Genomic DNA, 19420 nt, shown 5'->3' on the forward strand with positions numbered 1-19420 from the left:
AATTCTAAAAGTTCTAACTTGTTGCAAGGAGATATAAAAATTGATAATTTCTCTAACAAAATATAATATTTTTCTGTAATGTACTATCTGTTTTGTTGCATTTGGTTCTTTTGCAGTTTTTTATTAAATAATTGTGATGTCTACATTGAAAAGTATATTGTTTATTTTGATTTATTTTTTCAAATTTATGCAGTCAGTAACACAGAATTTAACATATATAAAAGTAAAAACCATGATAAAGTGTGGTAAGATAAGTATATTTTGAAATTTTTAAAATTCCTCCGACTTACAAACAACCCTTTGGAATGAAACTAGTAAAATCTATTGGTCCAAATTATTTTATATTATATAATTTACTTGTTCTGAAGTTATTTTCAAATAATGATTTCTACTATTACGTTACATTTAGACATGATAATTGTAGCAATGTAACATTTATAAAACATATCGGAAAGATATTAATTACTCACGTAAACGATATACTTGCTCGTTTATTTTCTTTTAAAACATATTACATAACATCACCTACATCGATCTATATCAATTTACAATTCACCCGTACGCAACTTCCCAGGAGGTAGTGGACTTTCACAGTTTCATTCATAACCATAACATGAATTATCGTCGGACTATTCAATTATGAGGTATGATCATCAAAGTTACATTATCGAACATTTACTATCGATGGTCGGCGGAATTTCACCTTTCATCTCCTGATTCTTTATATGAAGATACGTGTTTTCGTATTGCTTAACCATCTCCTCCGGCAAAGGCCTATTCCAATCAGACGGTGGTTCTTTCCTCTTTCCCCAAACATCGTTTTCAATGTGCGCCTGCAGCCTCTCTTTTCTTCGATTGATTTCACTCTTAATCAATTCATTCTAAAACATAGAAATACAACATACAAATAATTTACAATAAATTAAATTTGTAACATTATCATGATTAATTAGAATATCTAATAATGTATGTTTTATTAAACGTTATTTTGTAAGATGTTAATAATCCCTTAATGAGACCTTTTCATTATATAATAAAAAGACTACATGATACATTCGAACTTACAGCAGCTTTAAGATCTTTCTTCTCCTCCCATTTAACACAGTTATCATAATCCCTTTTCCACTGTGAGCAATCCACACTTGAGCCATGGACAAATCTCTGATGCAACCTGCCTCGGATGGATCTGCAATCCCCATATTCTTCATCATAAACATTGCAGGGTCTAATCTAGAAGTTACAATTCAATTATAAAAGTATCAATGACAAATATTATCAAATTACCATCCATTCATATTGCAATTTCGGAACTTCATTATTATCTTCGTTGGTAGTTGATTCTTCTGGCATTATTGTAACAAATATTTCCAATAAGTTCTTTATATTTTTGAGGTTATGCAATGTTATAACATAACATATTAGGCAACCAAATAAGCGTAATGTTAACGGTGATATAGTAACTTTGCTAATTTGAATTTAATAAATAATATTTTTTCTATTTAAAAGTATAATAATGTCTTTTAATTAAGAATAAGTATATATAAAAAAATACCAAATGATATAATTTTTTGGAAAAAACTTAACCTCTAAAAATCGCAGTACAAACAAATAATTGACAATGATGAAACACCTCCTAAAAACTTATGGTTTCCTGATGAGAAACAGGATTTTATCCATGTAAGTTAGATTTCTAATAAGGACCAGATTATTCAACTTTTTTTTTTACTTTTGTTTGTTGTTGTCTTTTTTCCCATCTAATTGGATTAAATAAAGCAGAGGTTTAAATTAATCAAATTAGACTATGTTAACAAAATGAAATACTTGCATGCTCTTCTATTATTGTTTGTGATTTGTTTAATTGTGGGTGAGTTTTAATTGACAGTGACAGGATAAACTGGTAACATTCTAAAGGAGGTCAAAGATGTTGTTTCCCATCTGCACAATTAGTATAGACTTGGATTGTTGTTGATTCAAATGGAGACACTTAAATTGGTAACTATTTAAATTTAGGTAAATTGCGCAATGCTTCTATTTCTCAGAACAATTGTTTTTGTTATTAATATACTCTCATGTGCTTCTTGATATTTTTTGAATTGTAGTTAATTATGTAGGTATTTATAAAGCTATTGAAACTTTACACTTTGAGTTTTTATAAATTGTATCTTTTCTGTTACATTTTTACATTGTCAGGAAGACAACAATGATTCAAATTTGTAACTAAATTTAGTAACTATTTAAGTTTAGGTAAATTGTGCAATGTTTCAATTTCTCAGAACAATTGTTTTTTTTCATTAATATACTCTCATGTGCTTCTTGATAATTATAGTAAATCATGTAGGTATTTATAAAAACTATTGAAACTTTACACTTTGAGTTTTTGGAAATTGTATCTTTCCTGTGACAGTATTCAAATGTTCTCAGTATTGTGGGGATATCCATTTTTTAATGGAACTGATAGCACATGAAATACGCTGATTCATAGATTTTCTAATTATATATTTATTTAAAATAATGACAATTTTACGATATTTTCAAATAAATAATGAAACGTGACATATTTAAACAAGTTACAAGCACATAAAATTCTTAATAAAAGGAATTAAGATGAAGAGACAAATTAAATGTATAGTCAGAATAAAATCCAGTGATCAGGGTAAAATAGAAAAGTTCTTAAATTTGCTTTTAGCCTAACATAACAATATTCCTAATCCATGTAATATAGTCATAACTTACGAACCTTGCATATTTCTTAATCATATTTATTTACATTGAGAAATATTTAAGGCGAAGTTCTGTAACTTTGCAAATAAGTCGGAATTATCTTAAGTCGAATTTCATACAAAACAAAAAAGCACATAATATATACTTGTACAGTGGAACCTCGCTTAACGAACACCTCGCATAACGCTTAACAAGCAAAATCAATTGTAAGAAAAATGATCCGCTTAACGAGCGACGTTTCGCATAACGAGTGACGATGAGAAGAGCAGTCCGGGATTGCGCGCCTGCTACATCATTTTTAAAACTTTTGTACACATATTATGTGTATTTTACAATATTTTTCACTATGCGAGTAAAAATCCGGAAATTTTGGAAGGGATTAAACTTGTATATCTAATATATTTTATATTATTACATTCAATATATTTGAATTCAGGATTTATGATTTTAGAAGTGATTAAAAAGACGTTGAAAATAAATAAATAACCTAATCTAGTCATATGGTCGAATTCTATGATTGATATATTATGCAATTTTATGATGAATGAATGATGAATATTGTGAAACTTTAATAATATTGCACAATTAAATCATAATGTTTCAGTTGTTCGAATAAGATATTTAATTAAGTTCAATTTTATTTTCTATCAATTTTGAATATGTGAACGTAGAAGTATACCTATATCAAATATTAAAGAAAACTCGATATTTGATTTAGTTTAATTAATAAATAATTCTAAAAAAATCAATGTAAAAGCTCAAAACATTTCAACTCTTACATTTCTATTATGTCTTACTAATATAAGACAACAAAAATATCACATTATCTCGAACAATATTTAAACTATAATTACAACCAATTACTAATAAAAGTTACGTGAATTCATTTTGATAGTCAATCACAAAGTTAAGTAATATATGATTTACTTAGTTAAATCTAAATTTGGTGTGGGTTTCTCTAAATATACGTAAAATAAAGTAAAAAATAGTAATAAATACATCTAAATAATGCAATATTTATAGTAGCAATTTCCTAAATTTTCATTAAACTAATTATCACTAATAAGTTTCTCAGGTGTTATTGCCAAACTTATCCGAAGCAACGTTTGTATTTGTTGCTTTTTACAAATAGTGACGCAACATTAAAGTTGTATTAAGTTAGATAAGCTATCTAGATTGTAATAAAATGAGGTGATTACGTAAAATAACAAGGGAACTACTAAGTTGAGTAATGGATTCGTTTCGGATTTTGACCAGATTTATCGAATGTCGCGATTCAGATGAGACAAAACGAAAACAGTTTTTTTTTGGTAATATTTTTTCCAATTTACACATCGATAAGAGATTTCATCTGTTACGTGCGGTTGAGATTAACGCGCGAGGATAAGAAACCTCGTCGCAGATGTCGCCGTAGTCTATTGGCTTAAATTAATTTACGAAACACGTGATCTCGTGTATGTTTGTATGTATATGTGTGAGCTTGGCTGAGAGGGAATTGCGTAAACGTGCGTGCTCGTACCGAATTTATTTCTTGCTTTTAGTGTGTACGTTTGGACGGTAGCCCATGTAAATTTCCTTTTTCTCTTGATTCGTCATCGTGGCGGTGAACTTTGCGCGAAAATACGGTACGAAATAAATAATAATAATAATAGTAACGGATGAAGATCAAATAAGAGACATAAAAAAAAATAGGTTTTTGGTATGCCGAATGGGGATAGAAAGCGAATGTTTATTTTGAACGCGCCGAAACCAAATATTTTTAGAAGCGCATTCGCGCGAGTCGTGGGCGCTCATCACAGAGAACCAACTCTACGCGGGCTAGTTAAGTTGTTAGTAGAACGATAGGAGTCGCGCGATCGATGATCGATAATTCCCCATCAATAAAAATAAAAGCCGATTTCGTACCTGTATTTTATATTTGTAAGTTGAGTCCGCCGTGATTCTCTGACGAGTTCTAATTCATCTCCTGCAGGTGTCGGGTGATGGGCCGCGTCTGATTTGAACCAGAATGGATTTCGTGATCGGAGGTGTCTCCGCGGCCGGAGCGAGCATTTTCAGCAATCCGCTGGACGTGCTGAAAACTCGGATGCAGCTGCAAGGAGAACTGAAGGCTAAAGGACACCACGCTGTTCACTATAGGAACGTTTTTCATGCAGCCGTTGTCGTTGTGCAGAACGATGGATTACTCGGTCTGCAGAAGGGTTTGACTCCGGCTCTGTTCATGCATTTCATCAGGAACAGCGTACGTCTGGGCACGTATCAGTACTTGACCAAGAACGGCTTCATCACCGATCAAAATGGGAAGACGATCTTCTGGCGAAGCTTCACCGCGAGCGCTTTTTCAGGTGCCGCCGGTGCCTTCTTCGGAAGCCCTTTGTTCCTCATCAAGACCCAACTGCAATCGCAGGCTAATCGCAGCATTGCGGTTGGACATCAACACGGACATGCCGGTACTCTGGCTGCCATCCAACAGATCTACTCCAAAAACGGGGTAAGGCAACAATCAATAAAACACATTGTTATTTACTACTTACACAACTCATTCTGAAACAATAATCTTATCAGAAAATACAATACCAAATTAATTCTACAATAATGTTAAAAGTTCTTACTTGCAGAGCAAGTGGACATTTGAGGACATTTCTATTAATTTGTACTTGATGAATTATTTTACAAGTCATATGTTGCTACCTAAAATATTAGTAATTACTATAATTTAGTCTACCTGAAATGAACATCATTACAAGAGTCTTTGTCTTCATAATGGAATCTTTCATGAAATTGGAAGTAACCGGGATAACAAATATCCAAGAAGACTGTATTAGTACATCTTTTCATACTTACTGTTAGTAAAATCTACTCAGGTTCTTATAAAATAATTTATTTGAATGGAAAAACATTTTCGTCTGTTGTTTTGGCCCGAGTAAATTTGTTATTTTGTTGTCATCTATTTCTTGACACCGACTCAAACTATATTTAAATATTCATAAATCGCAACTCTTTATTTCTATATATAAATATTTAATTTGTACAACTTTTCATGTTTGCAAAATTTGTCTTAATTTTGTGTGCGATTCAGATATAGAAATTTAATAACATGCTTCCTGTTTTTTGTTTACGAGTTACGAGCTTAAATTTACATTCTTCCATTTCTTCAATATTCGAACATGTTATACATTGTTAGTTCAGTTAACGTACACAAATTGTTATACACGGTATACGGAATGTGAATTCGCATTTAAATACATTCAATTATGTTTGTTTTTTTCGTCCGCACGAACGTACTTTACATTCATACAAACGTACCATTTACCTTTGGACTTTGGCATTATATGCCGGGCAATAATTCTCAAATCTTGGGCTATATATTACGTCGGTGCTAAACGTTTCGCTAAATAGAAAAGTTTTTAAGTGACGCCGTCAGTAAACAAATATTTGTTGGCCGTACAATGTACTAGACTGTTTGATCGAAAACTTTACACACCGCGATTTGTCAAGCGGTTTAACACACACACACAATATTTTTAAGCAATTCTATGATTTGCTAAATGGTAACGGTCACAATCAATTTCAATATCAACAAAAACATCGATTCGCTAATAAAATGGCAATGCTAGAAATCGGTAGGTTCTTCCAATTCAATTGCTTTCGGATGACGTGACGTTTTATTTATCCCCGTCTGTTATTGTTCCACTTGCAGTTAAATCTTTCTATTTTTAACTGCCAAAAAATTCTGCGTTTGAATGGAATATATACATGAACGAAATTCCGCTTAATCCCAAAGACAAAATTTATTTTTAAACTTAAAATTTAAAAAAATAATGAAATGTAATTTATTAACTGATCTTTTTATTTGTGTTTCTTTTAACAATATAACAAAGTAAATTAATTAATATAACTTAATTCACTTGAAAAAGTTTCATTCCACATGATTATGAACAAACACATCTCAAGAATACATAACTCAACAAATTAACGTTTTTCATTGATAAACATAATTGCAAATAGTTTTTGTCTTCAACAAATTAATTACAAATGGTTCTTTGTTAGTAACACAAAATAGGTATGTTTCTTCCTTAATATTTATATCATTGTCTTCTAATATTTATTTATTTTATTATCCTCCCCATTTAAGTATTCAGTAAATTAGATCGTCATTGTTAATAACCAATTTTAGTTATGAAATACACATAATAAGCGATTTAAAGCGTTTCTCTTGTTAAGTTATGAGGATGTTAATCAATAAATTAAATGTAAACTTTCATAAAAAATAATTAAATAAGTTTACAGCATTTGTTTTTTTTTTTGATAAATTAGCGAGTTTAATCCGTTCCAAAATTTCTGGATTTTTAATCGTATAGTGAAACATATTCGAAAATACATATAATATTTGTACACAAGTTTTAAAAATGTGTAGCAGGCGCGCAATTTTGGACTTCTTAAGCGAAATGTTCATTATGCGAGGTTCCACTGTATATAAAATAAGTTATCATCCCTTACTTGTATAGTTTTCGAAATTTATTCCCCATTAGGAATATCTAGTTTAGCATTCATGGTAAAATTAACGTGTGCTTATTATTTGTCGTTTGTTCTAATTTCTATTTTTTTTTAATAGATTTTGTTCTTTATCAAATGTTGATTTTTCACTATTGTCAACAAATGTAACAATTTTTGTATTATTTATCGATATTTGAAAAAATTTCAAGGACACAAAACACAACCATGGGATGCCTGTGAAAGTTTGATAATTACGTTTTAAAATTTGGTACAAATTATTTATCGGTAACATTTGTAAGGTATAATTGTATACTTGATTAGAAAATTATGAAGTTATGTATACATACGTATACGCACGTATAAAGCATTAGGACAAGTTTTTTTTTAATGATAATACAACGAAGATTAATTATTAAAGTATATTATATAACTCGCATATAATTCTGATTCATATTAGGTTTGAAAATGATTCAATATTGACGCAATAATCCATGTAAAGAAGATATTAATCTTTTTATTAACACCGTGTGATCTTGTATATTGTTGGACGTTATCGTTTTTTTCTATCGGATTATCCAAGGATGAATTTATTACAAGTCCACAAAAAGAAAAATGGGTCAAATTTACATGTATTTGAAAAAAAAACAACAAACTATAATAGATAAAGAAGCGTATATGTAATCCACTTTACTATACCTATGTAAATAACTTTTTAATCTTATTTGCGATAAGAAACAGCAGACATCCTCGTAGACATTGAACCCTTCCTCATATATTTGTTATTTCTTTTTCCAATGCATTGTGCGTGCGTCTGTCTTTCCCTCTGTTGTACGCGTTCTTTTTTATTCGTCTACTCTCCCGTGGTGAATTGCACTGTAAAAATAAATTTGTGCGTCAAGGCTAAAATTGGCCATAGTCATTAGCGTCCTTTGACTTTCCAATCATTGGAACACCACCAAATTATTCATCGTACGATCGGCTCGAACTTCCAACTCGATTCGAATTGCTTTATTATCACCATCGATTATTCTATGACTCCATTGTTTGCATTGTATTTTTTTTCATTAATATTATGTTCGTTCCATTCAATACGCCTTATCTAGGCAGGTGGCTTAACTATTATTATATAAAAATTGTATTCGCGATAATCTTTCTGTTTTTTTTTCAATTTTTTTCAACGTATACTAAAAGTATCATCGTAGGTCCGTAGATGTAAAAAGGATGAAGAACACTGATATAAACTATCTGTGTTTTTGCAAAACAAGTAGATTAGTGTTAGATTTAGTTGTAATATTAACATCACAGTTGGCTATGTTTGTTTAATAATAATATTTGCAATTGTTCAACACATATATGCACCTACTAATCATGGTATAGAACAAATAAATCGATGAACAATGAAAGATACAAACTTTTTTTTCAATTAGTTGCAGAATTCTTAAATTATTGTGTAAAAAAATGTTATTATATAAGATAGTTCCAATGACGTACATTTACTTATTTCATCAAAACAAATAATTATTAGTATTGACGTTTCATTGATAAAATTGATCGTATCATTCAAAACGATGTTTCAATGTTGCATAGATTAGATTTTCTTAGATGTTTGATGACATCGATTCTCGGAATCGATTGCATCATTCGATTTTATCGTATTTTCATCACATAACATTTTCTTTGAGAGGTTTTCCTCTGCTTACATTCAATAACTTCGTTTACATTATAAACTGGGAATTTAATCTATTTTAATAATATTTGATATGTAACTTAGAAACTGTTACATACTATGATTTTATTTATAAATACGTATTAAGTCTCAATTATTCTACATAGAAAAAACATCATTTATAGATTTTTGTCCATATATCCAAATCGTTTTAGTTAAAATAATAAAATTCTGTTGTTATAAATTTAATATTATAGCTAGTAAAATTTTACTATTATTTTATTACTATGAACACGAATATTTTAACATAACAATATCAATAACATAATAGTAATTTTGTATTTATAAACTTATAAAATAACTATAAATATAAGTGTTATAAAGAGTCCTTGTAAGTAGGCTATATTTTAAAATTTATGTAAAATGTTAAATGTCGAAATTTATTATACAAGAAAATCATCAACAAATCGAATATATTTGATATATTTTTTATTTACTAGTTCGAGTTCTTTTCTCATTCATTTTCCAATTGAAAAGCGCTTAAATTGGTTGTATAGATTAGAAGAATTTACAACTTGATTCTTGACAATCAGCAATTTTCATCATTCAAAAGTATCAGTAAGATGATGTTTTTAATCAGGCGGTGACTTTATGTAGAGTTAAAAATGAAAAATTCTTTGTATGACAACGTCTTTGTTATTTGGTGATTTGCGGACAAATGGTTATATATTCGGAATCTTTTCTTCTTAGCAATCTTACTGCCAACGATCGGAGATTTTCTATTTGGAAAGATTAGTTGTAAAATCTTCTATCTAATTCTTAAGAATCAGCAATATTTTTTATGTCTATTTTTAAATGTCCATCATTCGAAAGTGTGATGATATCCTTAATCGATAGGCTTTTTTATGTAGAGTTAAAAAACGAACATGTTTCCATTATTTTTTTAACAATGTCTTTGTTATTTGAAGTTTTGCGGACGAATTCTTGATGATATATTCGTAATATTAGCCATTCAGTCAATAATCGGAGATTTTTCCAATCGAAAAGCGCTTACATTCTTGAGAATCAGCAATATTTTTATGTTTATTGTTGATGATGATGTCCTTAATCAATAATCTTCTTTATGTAGAGTTTAAAAAAAAGGAAAATGTTTCTTTCCATCTATTTCTTGAATAATGTCTTTGTTATTTGAAGTTATGTGGACGAATTCTTGATGATAAATTCGAAATCTTAGCAATCTTTCAGTCAACAATCGTTCAAGGTTTGTTGATATTCTTAATCACATAAAGAGGACATGTAGAGTTCAAAAAGGAAAATGTTTCTTTCCATCTATTTCTTGAAAAATGTCTTTGTTTTTTGTCCATTGCGATTTTCCAATTGTAAAGCGCTTAAATTAATTGTAAATTATTTTAGATAAGAGAATCAGCAATATATTTTTATATTTATTGTAAAATGTCCATCGTTCAAAGTATTTTGATATTCTGAATAAGGTGTCCTCTTTATGTAGAGTTAAAAAAGGAAAATGTTTATTTCCATCTATTTCTTGGACAATGTCTTTGTTATTTAAAGTTCGGAATCTTTTCTTCTTAGTAAGTCAATGGTCGGAGTTTTATTTTCGTTCGTTCTTTCAGATAATAACATTCATTCAAGTCATGCATATTTGGAAAATAACAAAATTAACCTGATGTTACTTTTTAAGAATTCAGGATCATGGATAATCTTGTCTTCTTATTAGGTTATTAGATCCTTTTATGAAGATCAAGTAGTCTTTCTCGTTAAAATAAAAAATAACTTATTTATTATTATTATACTTATATACTTATTATATAATTATTTGTATTGCCATCAAAGTGTCGTGGAATGGGATGGAATTCTGGACACAGTGGAATATTGTCTGGTGTTTGTCGTTGTGGAGTCTCAGTTGTTGGGAATTTAATGAAATTTTTGGTTTTACATAACTCTATTCGTTACTTTCGATTTAAGATTCATCTGAGACTATACTCATATTACGAGGTGTTGCTGAGAGTATGTTCGTCTTTAATGGTTCTGCTAAGACTATGTTCATCTTAAAAGGTTTTTATGAGACTATTCGTCTTTAAAATAGATTGTGAATAAAATTACACGACATAAAAAAGTGTCATCTATAATATAAGAATTTAAGAAATTGTAAAGTTATCTAATTTAATTGTTATTGTTTTTTTTAAATTGTAGATTCGAGGATTATGGCGTGGAGTAAACGGGACGATGTTGAGGGCGGTAGCGGGTTCTTCGGCGCAGCTGACCTCCTTTGCGATGTCCAAGGATTACCTCAAGCAGTATTCGCTATTTGAAAGCTCGCCGCTCCTGACCTCGCTTACGGCGAGCATCATCGGCGGCTTCTTCCAAACCATCATGATCACTCCGTTCGACCTAGTATCCACCCGCATCTACAACCAAGGTAACTAATCCCTTTAGCACCATTTCATCAAACATTTAACCAACGGTTATCTCATTGCTTAGGTCTTGATGCGAACGGCAAAGGTCTACTCTACAAGGGCATCGCCGATTGCTTCCTGAAGACGTGGTCCGCCGAAGGTTTCTTCGGATTCTACAAGGGCGTGACGGCAAACTACATGCGACTGGCGCCGCACGGTGCCCTCTGTTTAGTGTTTTGGGACTTGTTGAAGGGCGTGCAGGCAAAATACTTGGACGATCGGTGACTGAACTTATTTTCTCCATCCTAATTAAATTAACCAGTTTAGAAACAAAAACCACAATTAACAGCAGCGACTTCAAAAAAATGAACAACGATCCGAACGAATTGTTTTTTTTTACAGTAAATAGTGTATATAAAGAAGTAGATTTTAAGACAAACACGATGATATAAAAAAGAAAATAAAATTTTGTTAGGTTATATATAAAAAAAATAATGTAGAAAGATTTTTTGACTGCCTCCGAATCCTCTACCTAAAAAAACGTAATTAACTACATTTAATGACCCATGGACACTTTGTTTTTAACTTAATTACTTTTTTTGGTTGGAATTTACTTAAGTCTTAGCGGTATCGAATTTGAAAAGCAAGTGAAAGCGCGAAACTTAAGCCGTTGGCGCTTGCGCGATAACGGTTCTATTACCTGTAACACCTACAAGTCAAAGACTATTTCACCTGCAATAAAGTTCATTGACTTCTTTGACGATATGTTGTGGTGTTCCTTCACAAAACCGACAAATCGTAGCTGAATCTGATTCAAAGTATACTTTGATAGCCGCGATCCGATTGTAGAAGATGCGCGAAATTTTATCAGTTCCAGATGTTGCACAATTCCTGTTGATAAGACAAGGTGAACCACTCAACAGATTTATTAATACTTATTATATGTAGAGAGGAGTCGTTCACACACACACAAAAAAGTGTCTATATATATATAAACGCATATACATATAGAGAGGTTTATACATGTGTGTGTGCACATCAAACAACCTGTTCCCTGTTATCTATGTGGCAGATTTACGCATCGCCCAAAAGAAAGAACGTTTCCAGGATTATGTGTAATAGTTGAAACAGCAAGAACAGCAAATTATAATTGAAAGAACACCATGCACGAGTTATTCATGCAAGTCCTGAAGAACAGGGATTTATCCCGGGCTGGAGATCTCTTCTCAGTGAGGGACTCCATCATAGTCAATGATCTCACAGAAGTTGTAAGTAACATGAACTCCAAAAAAAAAAATATATATTTATTTTTTGCAATCTGTTTAGTTGAAGGAGATCACTTCCATCTCTTCTCTATCAGATTATGCACAGAACAACAATGACCAGAGTGTGGTGGAGATATGTGTGACCCGAGTGACATCCTGCATCAGGGAGACAGCAAGTGTGGAGCAGCACTGCGAAGCTCTGGTCACTCTGCTGGAGTCATGCCTACATCACAACCTGCAGATTAGTGCCAGAGGTGAGGATCCACCTCATGCAAAAATTTCTAGTGATATTATCTCCTGCATATTCCTGGTAAGTACCACCATTATTAAAATAAAATAAAACAGTTTCATTTTAAATACATTTTAGAATTACAGCAAGAAAACAGTGATGCAGAGGGCCCTTCCAGTTGCAGTGAAATTCCTACATAAAGGAAACAAAGAACTGTCAAGGAACATGGCCTCATACTTATCCTTAGCTGCCATAGAACATGCCTCCCTATTGAGTCCACATGTTCAGCCCATCATGGATTCCATTATTTCTGGTTTGGATATTAACTACATGCATTCATTCCTCATATTAATAACGCATTGATTACAGGTAATTATCCCTTATGCAGAGTTTTGGCGCAAATCTACGAGGTTTCGCCCGATCCGCTGCAGGGACACGCCATGGCTTTGGTCTCTCTTCTACCGCACTGTGATAACCAGGAAAAAATGGCTCTACTCAATTTGTTTTCGTTAATAGCAAAGGATAATCCTTCTGTGAGTTGTTAATCAATCAAGCTTATTCTTTATGGTTCTATAATGGATTATTTGATGCAGTTACTGGAAGCTAGTGTGCCGCAGTTATGCGAGTATTTGGGAAGTTCTACAACTGTGAATGCGACGCTACAGGTCTTCCTTAATATGGCCGAAAAGAAGCCGGCCCTTTTGGCTGATCACGTTGGGGCTATGAAACAGGCGGCGCAGAGGCATCCGCAGACCGTGTGTTTGGCGGCACAAGTTATTGGTGCAGTTGGAAAATTGAGTAAAGTATGTTTTAAATCGTTCAATTATAAACAACATTATTTGAAAATTATTAAGATGCTAGAGAATTCTAATGAAGATCGCAGTTGTTAGCCATGTTTGCATGGAATATTTTGACGAATATATTTGTCAACTACAGATCTTAGCTTAAAACTAAAGTCGATGTAATTTTTTTTAATAATATTTCTTCCAATTTTTAAACAACACTTCTTGTGTATGTTATATGTTAACAAGTGGTAATACAAATAATTAGTTGTGTTTTATTACTTACAATGTGGATTTCTTAATTATATGAGTTAACTCAGTTAAGTTTTGCTATTCTGAGAGGTTGATTTTAACTACTTACTTAACTATTTACAATTATATAATTAAAATAAATGGTTCTAAATACTAAAGCAAATATCTACAAATAGATACATGAAAAGTAAAGATTATTAAATAATGGCATTGATTAATTTTGTATCAATCTAAAGGAACATTTTTATTTATTTATACGAATTTAATCTAAAAATTACGAATGATGTACTAAATGTTTTAATTCATATGTTTTATTTTGTTTTTTTTAGGCTAGAGCTCAAGATGCTTTGAACTTCGTATTGGAGTATTTGCCGAAAGCGGACAGAGGCTCACAAAGCACATTGCTGAGAGAGGCTACTTTATTGTGTAGTTCGTATCCTGTCTTGTTCACGCTATTCACGGACAAAGTTCTAGCCGGAGTCAGAAAGCAGCACACAAGTACAAATCAAATAAACCAACCGGCAACTACTTCAGTGCCAACTTCAAATAATGTCACTTCGGGTGGAGTCACCATCGTGAAAGTCGGAGGTACAAATCAGAATTCTACGCCGCAAGGAGGCTACACCCGGAGGGCCAAATTGGGAGACTCTAGGAGTACCGGAAGACTGCATACAGCCACAAACACGAACACTCATAGGAGTATGACCAGGTTGAACATAGCTGGAGGATCAGTCGGAGGCTTGCACAAAAGCATGACCCGATTGAGTTCTTCCCAGCAAATCAACTCCATACCTGTCCCACCCTCTTCGGCAATCGCGGCACCCACGCCTCCTCTTTCCAATAATGTAATCGTGACCGGTACAAACAAATGGGGTATCCCAAACATGAGGGTTCTCAGTGGCGGAGTTACCGTCACCACCATATCTCCTCCCCGAATGCAGCGTCCACTGAGTCAAGGCCCGCTCATACATTCCACGCCCAGCTCGAATCACACGAATCAGGTATTATGGACGCACTCCGTCGATCGAATGAAATAATAATGCTTTAGGTTTTGGTGAATGCCAAGAACAATGGAAGCAACGCCGTCACAGTCAGCTCAGTCTACTCAGGTCAAGTGAACGTTCTGAACAGTTGCACGCAGAATATCCAAGTCTCGAACAACAATTTTGCCATAGACAATGCCACCAGCAGTAGTCAAATCATGGGCAGTGGTGGGTTTTGATACTCATTGATAAAGGAATGAAAAAAATAACATTGATATTTTAAGGTAATGTTAACGTCAGTGGACCGACGACCGTTACATCCCGCCGAGCGAACAATACCAGCGTAACGCTACTGAATCAAGGAGTCGGGGCAGCAGCAACTCAAAGGATGAGCGTCTTCGAACCGTATCCCATGAGGGATACCATCCAGCATTTCTGCGAGAAGCACCTGGACAAGATCAAAAGCTATATGGACAAAGTATCCGTAAGGATCCCGCCTCCGGCCAAGTGCACCATCGAGGAAAAGCGGCAGAAGAAATCCGCCAAGTTGCATTTCGCGTGTCAGGCGCGAGGACAGCACTGTCTATACTCGAAGACCTTCTTCACGATGCGCACTAGGAACCCGAGGATATGGATACATTTGATGTTCATCGCGTTGCAGGCAAAATCAGCGCACGCTTTGAGCTCGAGGGACGCGTCGGTAACCAGTTTGAAACATTGCTGGGATATGCTTAAGTGCGAGAACAAGACGTTTCTTACTTTGGTGACGAGCGCATTTCCCTGCGCCAAAGACCAGGAAACTTTGTTGAACGAACTTAGGCATTCCGGGTTCTTCGACGTGTTCCAGCTCAGTCCCGGCGTAGTTGGTGGATCCGCTGATCAGTTGGAGAGTGCCAATTTCCAATGGGGTTGTTTCTTATGCACTCATCCAGAACGAGCTGTCGGGTTCTTAAGAGGTAATCATGGTGATTACAAATCATTAGTTGGATGTTAAATGTTTTGTTTTATATCTAGGCGATGCACAACCGGTAATTGAAGGTCAGCTGAAGGAGAAAAAGGGAAGATGGAGGCTATTCAGGCGGTGGAGGACTAGGTACTTCACATTATCAGGTGCCCATTTATCCTGCAGAGGCTCAGTAAGTAATCTTTATATATTATTCAAGTATTACCATAAAAAGACTTAACTATACACATATTAATTCAATGAATTAATAATTAAGTACAATAAAAAGAGAAACATTTATTGGACCTTTGACCTACTATATTTGTATTATTTATATGTTTTATTGAATTTATATTGCGTATGTAAACGTATTAACGAAATCATACGATATTAGGCAATAAAAATGTGTTAGATTCAATTGGAAGGCCAACCAAATGTTGAAACTATAAGCATAACAAATTATGATATTTTGTATATTTCTTTATAAAATAAAATTTTCATACGACGAGATAAAAGCATTCATTATCTTCTCAAGTGGATATAATGAACAACATACGTTCGATAATACGTATATTATTTATTATTAACGTACATTTGAGAGAAATAACTCGTATTCGTATGAACTTAATCCGTTTGTTGGCTCTCATTATATTGCGCATGTTTAAGTGTACGTTCGTATTAACATAAATTTTGTTCGAAGATACGTGTATGCATAGAAAATCATAAATGCATGCATTTGTATGTGAATTCATCATCCGATTAACGTACATTAGTTTAGCTTACTGTAACTTTTGTACGTTAACTGAGCTGATTATATTTGTTTATACATTTTTCTTCAGAACAATGAAATTAATAATGATTCTAATTTATTTATTATTTTCAGAGCGGAGGCGAAAGCATCGACGTAAATCAAATTCGATCGGTGAAGGTGTCGCGAGGAGCTCGAAACATACCCAAAGCTTTCGAGATCTTCACCGGCAACCAGACTCTGATCCTTAAACCCAAGGACGGTAAAAACGCAGAAGAATGGGTGCAATGCCTGAGCATAGTCGTGGCCCATTCGCACGCGAAGGAGTTGCCAGGAAAGAGCAATTCGCTTCCAGCGAGAGGCCTCGGCGCAAGTCGTACTGCAGTTTGAACGAAAAAAGAAAACCGAAAAAAAAACAAATATCTTCGATTCCAACTCGGTATTTTTTTTTCTTCGGTGCTAGTCTTTGGAAATTGATTGGTCAAATTCAGACGAAACTGTCTTGTTTATTCTCTTCAGCTTTATTATATAAGTATTAACCTCAGTACTTAATAATAATCATTTTTTGTACACACTATTTTTTTTGTACTTATAGATATTTTTTTTATATTCAAGATGATTGATTTTTTTTTTAAATATATATACATACATGACTTTTCCTTCAAACTCTTGGGGGTTGCCGAGACGAAAACAAAACGATATACATTCCAATTTTATAATATATATATTTTATGTCTAAATGTGAATATATTTTACGATTTGTTATATAAAAATGAATGTTATTTGAAAAAAAAAGATTTACAATTATTTTGTAATTAAAAAAAAGGACATCTTTTCGCAGAAACGGACGGTTTTCTTTTATTTATTCGTAAATGTATGTTTTGTACACTCCTTGAAACACTTACTTAATTTTTTGTCTTCGAGTTAAACGTTAATCCTGATATAAAGCCAATTTACCTTGCAATTAACAAAAGATCAATCATTTGTTGATAATATAAGTTCATACTACACTTAAATGAAGCAGTACACGAAGTAAGTATTTCCAAATATATTTACCTGAAGATAATTTCGATGGAATCCAAAGTAATGCAAAGAATCTTATTGTTGGTAGATTCACTTTATCAACATTTTAAATAATAGAGAAAAACTTAGTATAATTAGACGACTTCTCGACCATAAAGTAAATATTTTAAGAATAGTCAGAAAATTATTAAAATAAAAAGCAAACAATTTAGCAATATAATCAAATTTTATTTTTGTCACCTGAAATTTCTTAAACAATTTAACATTTATTAACTAACCAAAATTTGCTTTTACTTGTAGATTAACTAGTTTCTTACAGTATTACAATAAAAATGTTACAGATAAATTAAAATATTTGACAAATTGAATGAATTAAAAAATGGAAGGATTTGTTTTAGGACTTAGGATGCTTTGATTACACATGTTTGTTTCTTTCCCTTAAAATTTATTAATTATGTTTGTACTTACATAGTATCAGTTATTAGATTAATTTCAATTTAAAACTAAATGTCTTGATTATAGAATACAAAGTTCAAAACTGCAACTTCTCCATGTAAATTAATATTTTGGCAAACAGCTTTGCGCAAACATCAAATAATAGATAGATAGTATACAAAGAACTGGAAGAGGGTTAATTTTGATAATTTGGGATGCGTTCTATTAGAATTTAATAGTATTATTGTTATAAGCTTTATTAACTCAGTGAAATCTATATATTTTTTTGTACTTACATAGTATTATTACTAAGTTAATTTATTATTATTTATACATAACTGTTTCTCACGATGTAAGGTGTTTTTATACATCATACGGTCTCTTATAAAATATATAATAATATGGGTATATATATATGATTTTATATAAAACAATATTGGGAATATCGTAGTACTCCGAATATTTTCACATAATTTGTATTGAAAAAAATCTGTCGCATGTCAAAACGGCTTTTATTTTTTTACATATATATATATCTTTACATATACATACTTATTAACAGAAAAAATATTAGAATATTAAAAAACAAAATATGAGTCAACTAATCGAACCGAAGAGAGTACAACGTTACATTAATAAAATGTATGTGAAAAGGTACGTAATGATACTATAAATTATGATTAATGATAAATTAGATTTTGGTAGAATCTAAAGTAGTCTGAGTTGGCGGTCGAAACCGACGTTGGGTTTAGCGCTGGGTCTTGCAGCCCGAACAAGGGCCATGGCAGTCGCAAAGTCGTAGCCTAATCTGGTGATAAGGTAACCCACGACGATGGTAACGGATCGCGAGACACCTGCATTGCAGTGCACCAGGACACCGCCCACCTTTGACTCTGCCTCGATGAAGAGCGAGCATTCGTGCAACAGTTCGGGTAGACTCGTGTCTGGCAAATCGAGACACTCCATAAACTTGTAGGTCACGCCTTCGGGGGCGTGTACCGGCGCTTCCACACCCACGCTCAATACAGCGATTATCCCGAAGCGGATCAAGGTGTCGGGATCGCAGCAATCCTGCGATCCCACGAACAAATTGTCGAGGACACGAGCAGGAATCGCATCTGGCGAACGGTCTACCACGTAACCGGAAGTGGCCGGACTCAGCCGAACCTCGGGTTCTCCGCCCTCGGATGACACCAGGGTTCGGCTGCCGTCCAGTTGGGTAACTACAGTGCGGGTGCGCTTCAAACGTTTACGCAAAATTTGGTCCAAGAAACTCATATTTAATAATAATAAAAAAAAGAAGGAAATATTACAAACAATTAAAAATAATAATAGAAAAAAAAAACAAATTTACCCTAAGTATATAGAAAAATATTACTTTTAAAAAACTTTCTTCTCGAAAATGATATCTAGTTAAATTACGTAAAAAAAATGGGGAGGATTTGGAGGAAATAAAGAAAAA

The 19420-nt window shown here is 32.8% G+C and overlaps 4 protein-coding genes across 7 annotated transcripts; 2 read left to right on the forward strand and 2 right to left on the reverse strand.

The window, feature by feature from the left end:
- Positions 1-453: 453 nt before the first annotated feature.
- LOC108564421 (UPF0545 protein C22orf39 homolog) lies at positions 454-1424 on the reverse strand. The gene is made up of 3 exons (XM_017923465.1): positions 1285-1424; positions 1066-1230; positions 454-881 (listed from the first exon to the last, which is right to left on the reverse strand). Exons 1-3 carry the CDS (start codon positions 1348-1350, stop codon positions 660-662), a joined length of 453 nt encoding a protein of 150 aa, XP_017778954.1. The 5' UTR covers positions 1351-1424; the 3' UTR covers positions 454-659.
- A 179-nt stretch (positions 1425-1603) lies between these two features.
- Positions 1604-11793, forward strand: LOC108564425 (solute carrier family 25 member 35-like). Of its 4 annotated transcripts, none has more exons than XM_017923471.1 (5): positions 1604-1677; positions 1883-2010; positions 4694-5212; positions 11096-11321; positions 11384-11793. In XM_017923471.1, exons 3-5 carry the CDS (start codon positions 4730-4732, stop codon positions 11581-11583), a joined length of 909 nt encoding a protein of 302 aa, XP_017778960.1. In that variant the 5' UTR covers positions 1604-1677; positions 1883-2010; positions 4694-4729; the 3' UTR covers positions 11584-11793. The 4 variants fall into 4 exon arrangements, with proteins under 4 accessions (XP_017778960.1, XP_017778959.1, XP_017778961.1 ...); XM_017923470.1 differs by having other exon boundaries at positions 1883-1992; XM_017923472.1 differs by lacking the exons at positions 1604-1677; positions 1883-2010 and adding an exon at positions 4189-4641.
- Positions 11794-11872: 79 nt separating this feature from the next.
- LOC108564422 (protein melted) lies at positions 11873-17089 on the forward strand. Its single transcript, XM_017923466.1, has 10 exons — positions 11873-12566; positions 12625-12873; positions 12931-13105; positions 13162-13325; positions 13386-13595; positions 14156-14827; positions 14875-15037; positions 15094-15765; positions 15824-15945; positions 16636-17089. The coding sequence occupies exons 1-10, from the start codon at positions 12462-12464 to the stop codon at positions 16888-16890; spliced, it is 2787 nt and encodes a 928-aa protein (XP_017778955.1). The 5' UTR covers positions 11873-12461; the 3' UTR covers positions 16891-17089.
- A 1444-nt stretch (positions 17090-18533) lies between these two features.
- LOC108564426 (dual specificity protein phosphatase 19) lies at positions 18534-19269 on the reverse strand. Its single transcript, XM_017923474.1, has one exon. It carries the CDS (start codon positions 19234-19236, stop codon positions 18667-18669), a length of 570 nt encoding a protein of 189 aa, XP_017778963.1. The 5' UTR covers positions 19237-19269; the 3' UTR covers positions 18534-18666.
- Between the last annotated feature and the right edge of the window lie 151 nt (positions 19270-19420).

Source organism: Nicrophorus vespilloides, unplaced genomic scaffold (genome assembly GCF_001412225.1).
Source record: "Nicrophorus vespilloides isolate i.1.1-1 unplaced genomic scaffold, Nicve_v1.0, whole genome shotgun sequence".
NCBI classification, from domain to species: Eukaryota; Metazoa; Arthropoda; class Insecta; order Coleoptera; family Silphidae; genus Nicrophorus; species Nicrophorus vespilloides.

Coding starts and splice junctions, on each gene's coding strand:
- LOC108564421 (XM_017923465.1), bottom strand. CDS start 1,350: ATGCCAGAAGAATCAACTACCAACGAAGATAATAATGAAGTTCCGAAA. Junction 1,231..1,284: donor AATTGCAATATGAATGGATG/GTAATTTGATAA, acceptor TGTAACTTCTAG/ATTAGACCCTGCAATGTTTA. Junction 882..1,065: donor AGAAAGATCTTAAAGCTGCT/GTAAGTTCGAAT, acceptor TCTATGTTTTAG/AATGAATTGATTAAGAGTGA.
- LOC108564425 (XM_017923471.1), top strand. CDS start 4,730: ATGGATTTCGTGATCGGAGGTGTCTCCGCGGCCGGAGCGAGCATTTTC. Junction 5,213..11,095: donor AGATCTACTCCAAAAACGGG/GTAAGGCAACAA, acceptor TTTAAATTGTAG/ATTCGAGGATTATGGCGTGG. Junction 11,322..11,383: donor CACCCGCATCTACAACCAAG/GTAACTAATCCC, acceptor CTCATTGCTTAG/GTCTTGATGCGAACGGCAAA.
- LOC108564422 (XM_017923466.1), top strand. CDS start 12,462: ATGCACGAGTTATTCATGCAAGTCCTGAAGAACAGGGATTTATCCCGG. Junction 13,106..13,161: donor CATGGATTCCATTATTTCTG/GTTTGGATATTA, acceptor CATTGATTACAG/GTAATTATCCCTTATGCAGA. Junction 13,596..14,155: donor CAGTTGGAAAATTGAGTAAA/GTATGTTTTAAA, acceptor TGTTTTTTTTAG/GCTAGAGCTCAAGATGCTTT.
- LOC108564426 (XM_017923474.1), bottom strand. CDS start 19,236: ATGAGTTTCTTGGACCAAATTTTGCGTAAACGTTTGAAGCGCACCCGC.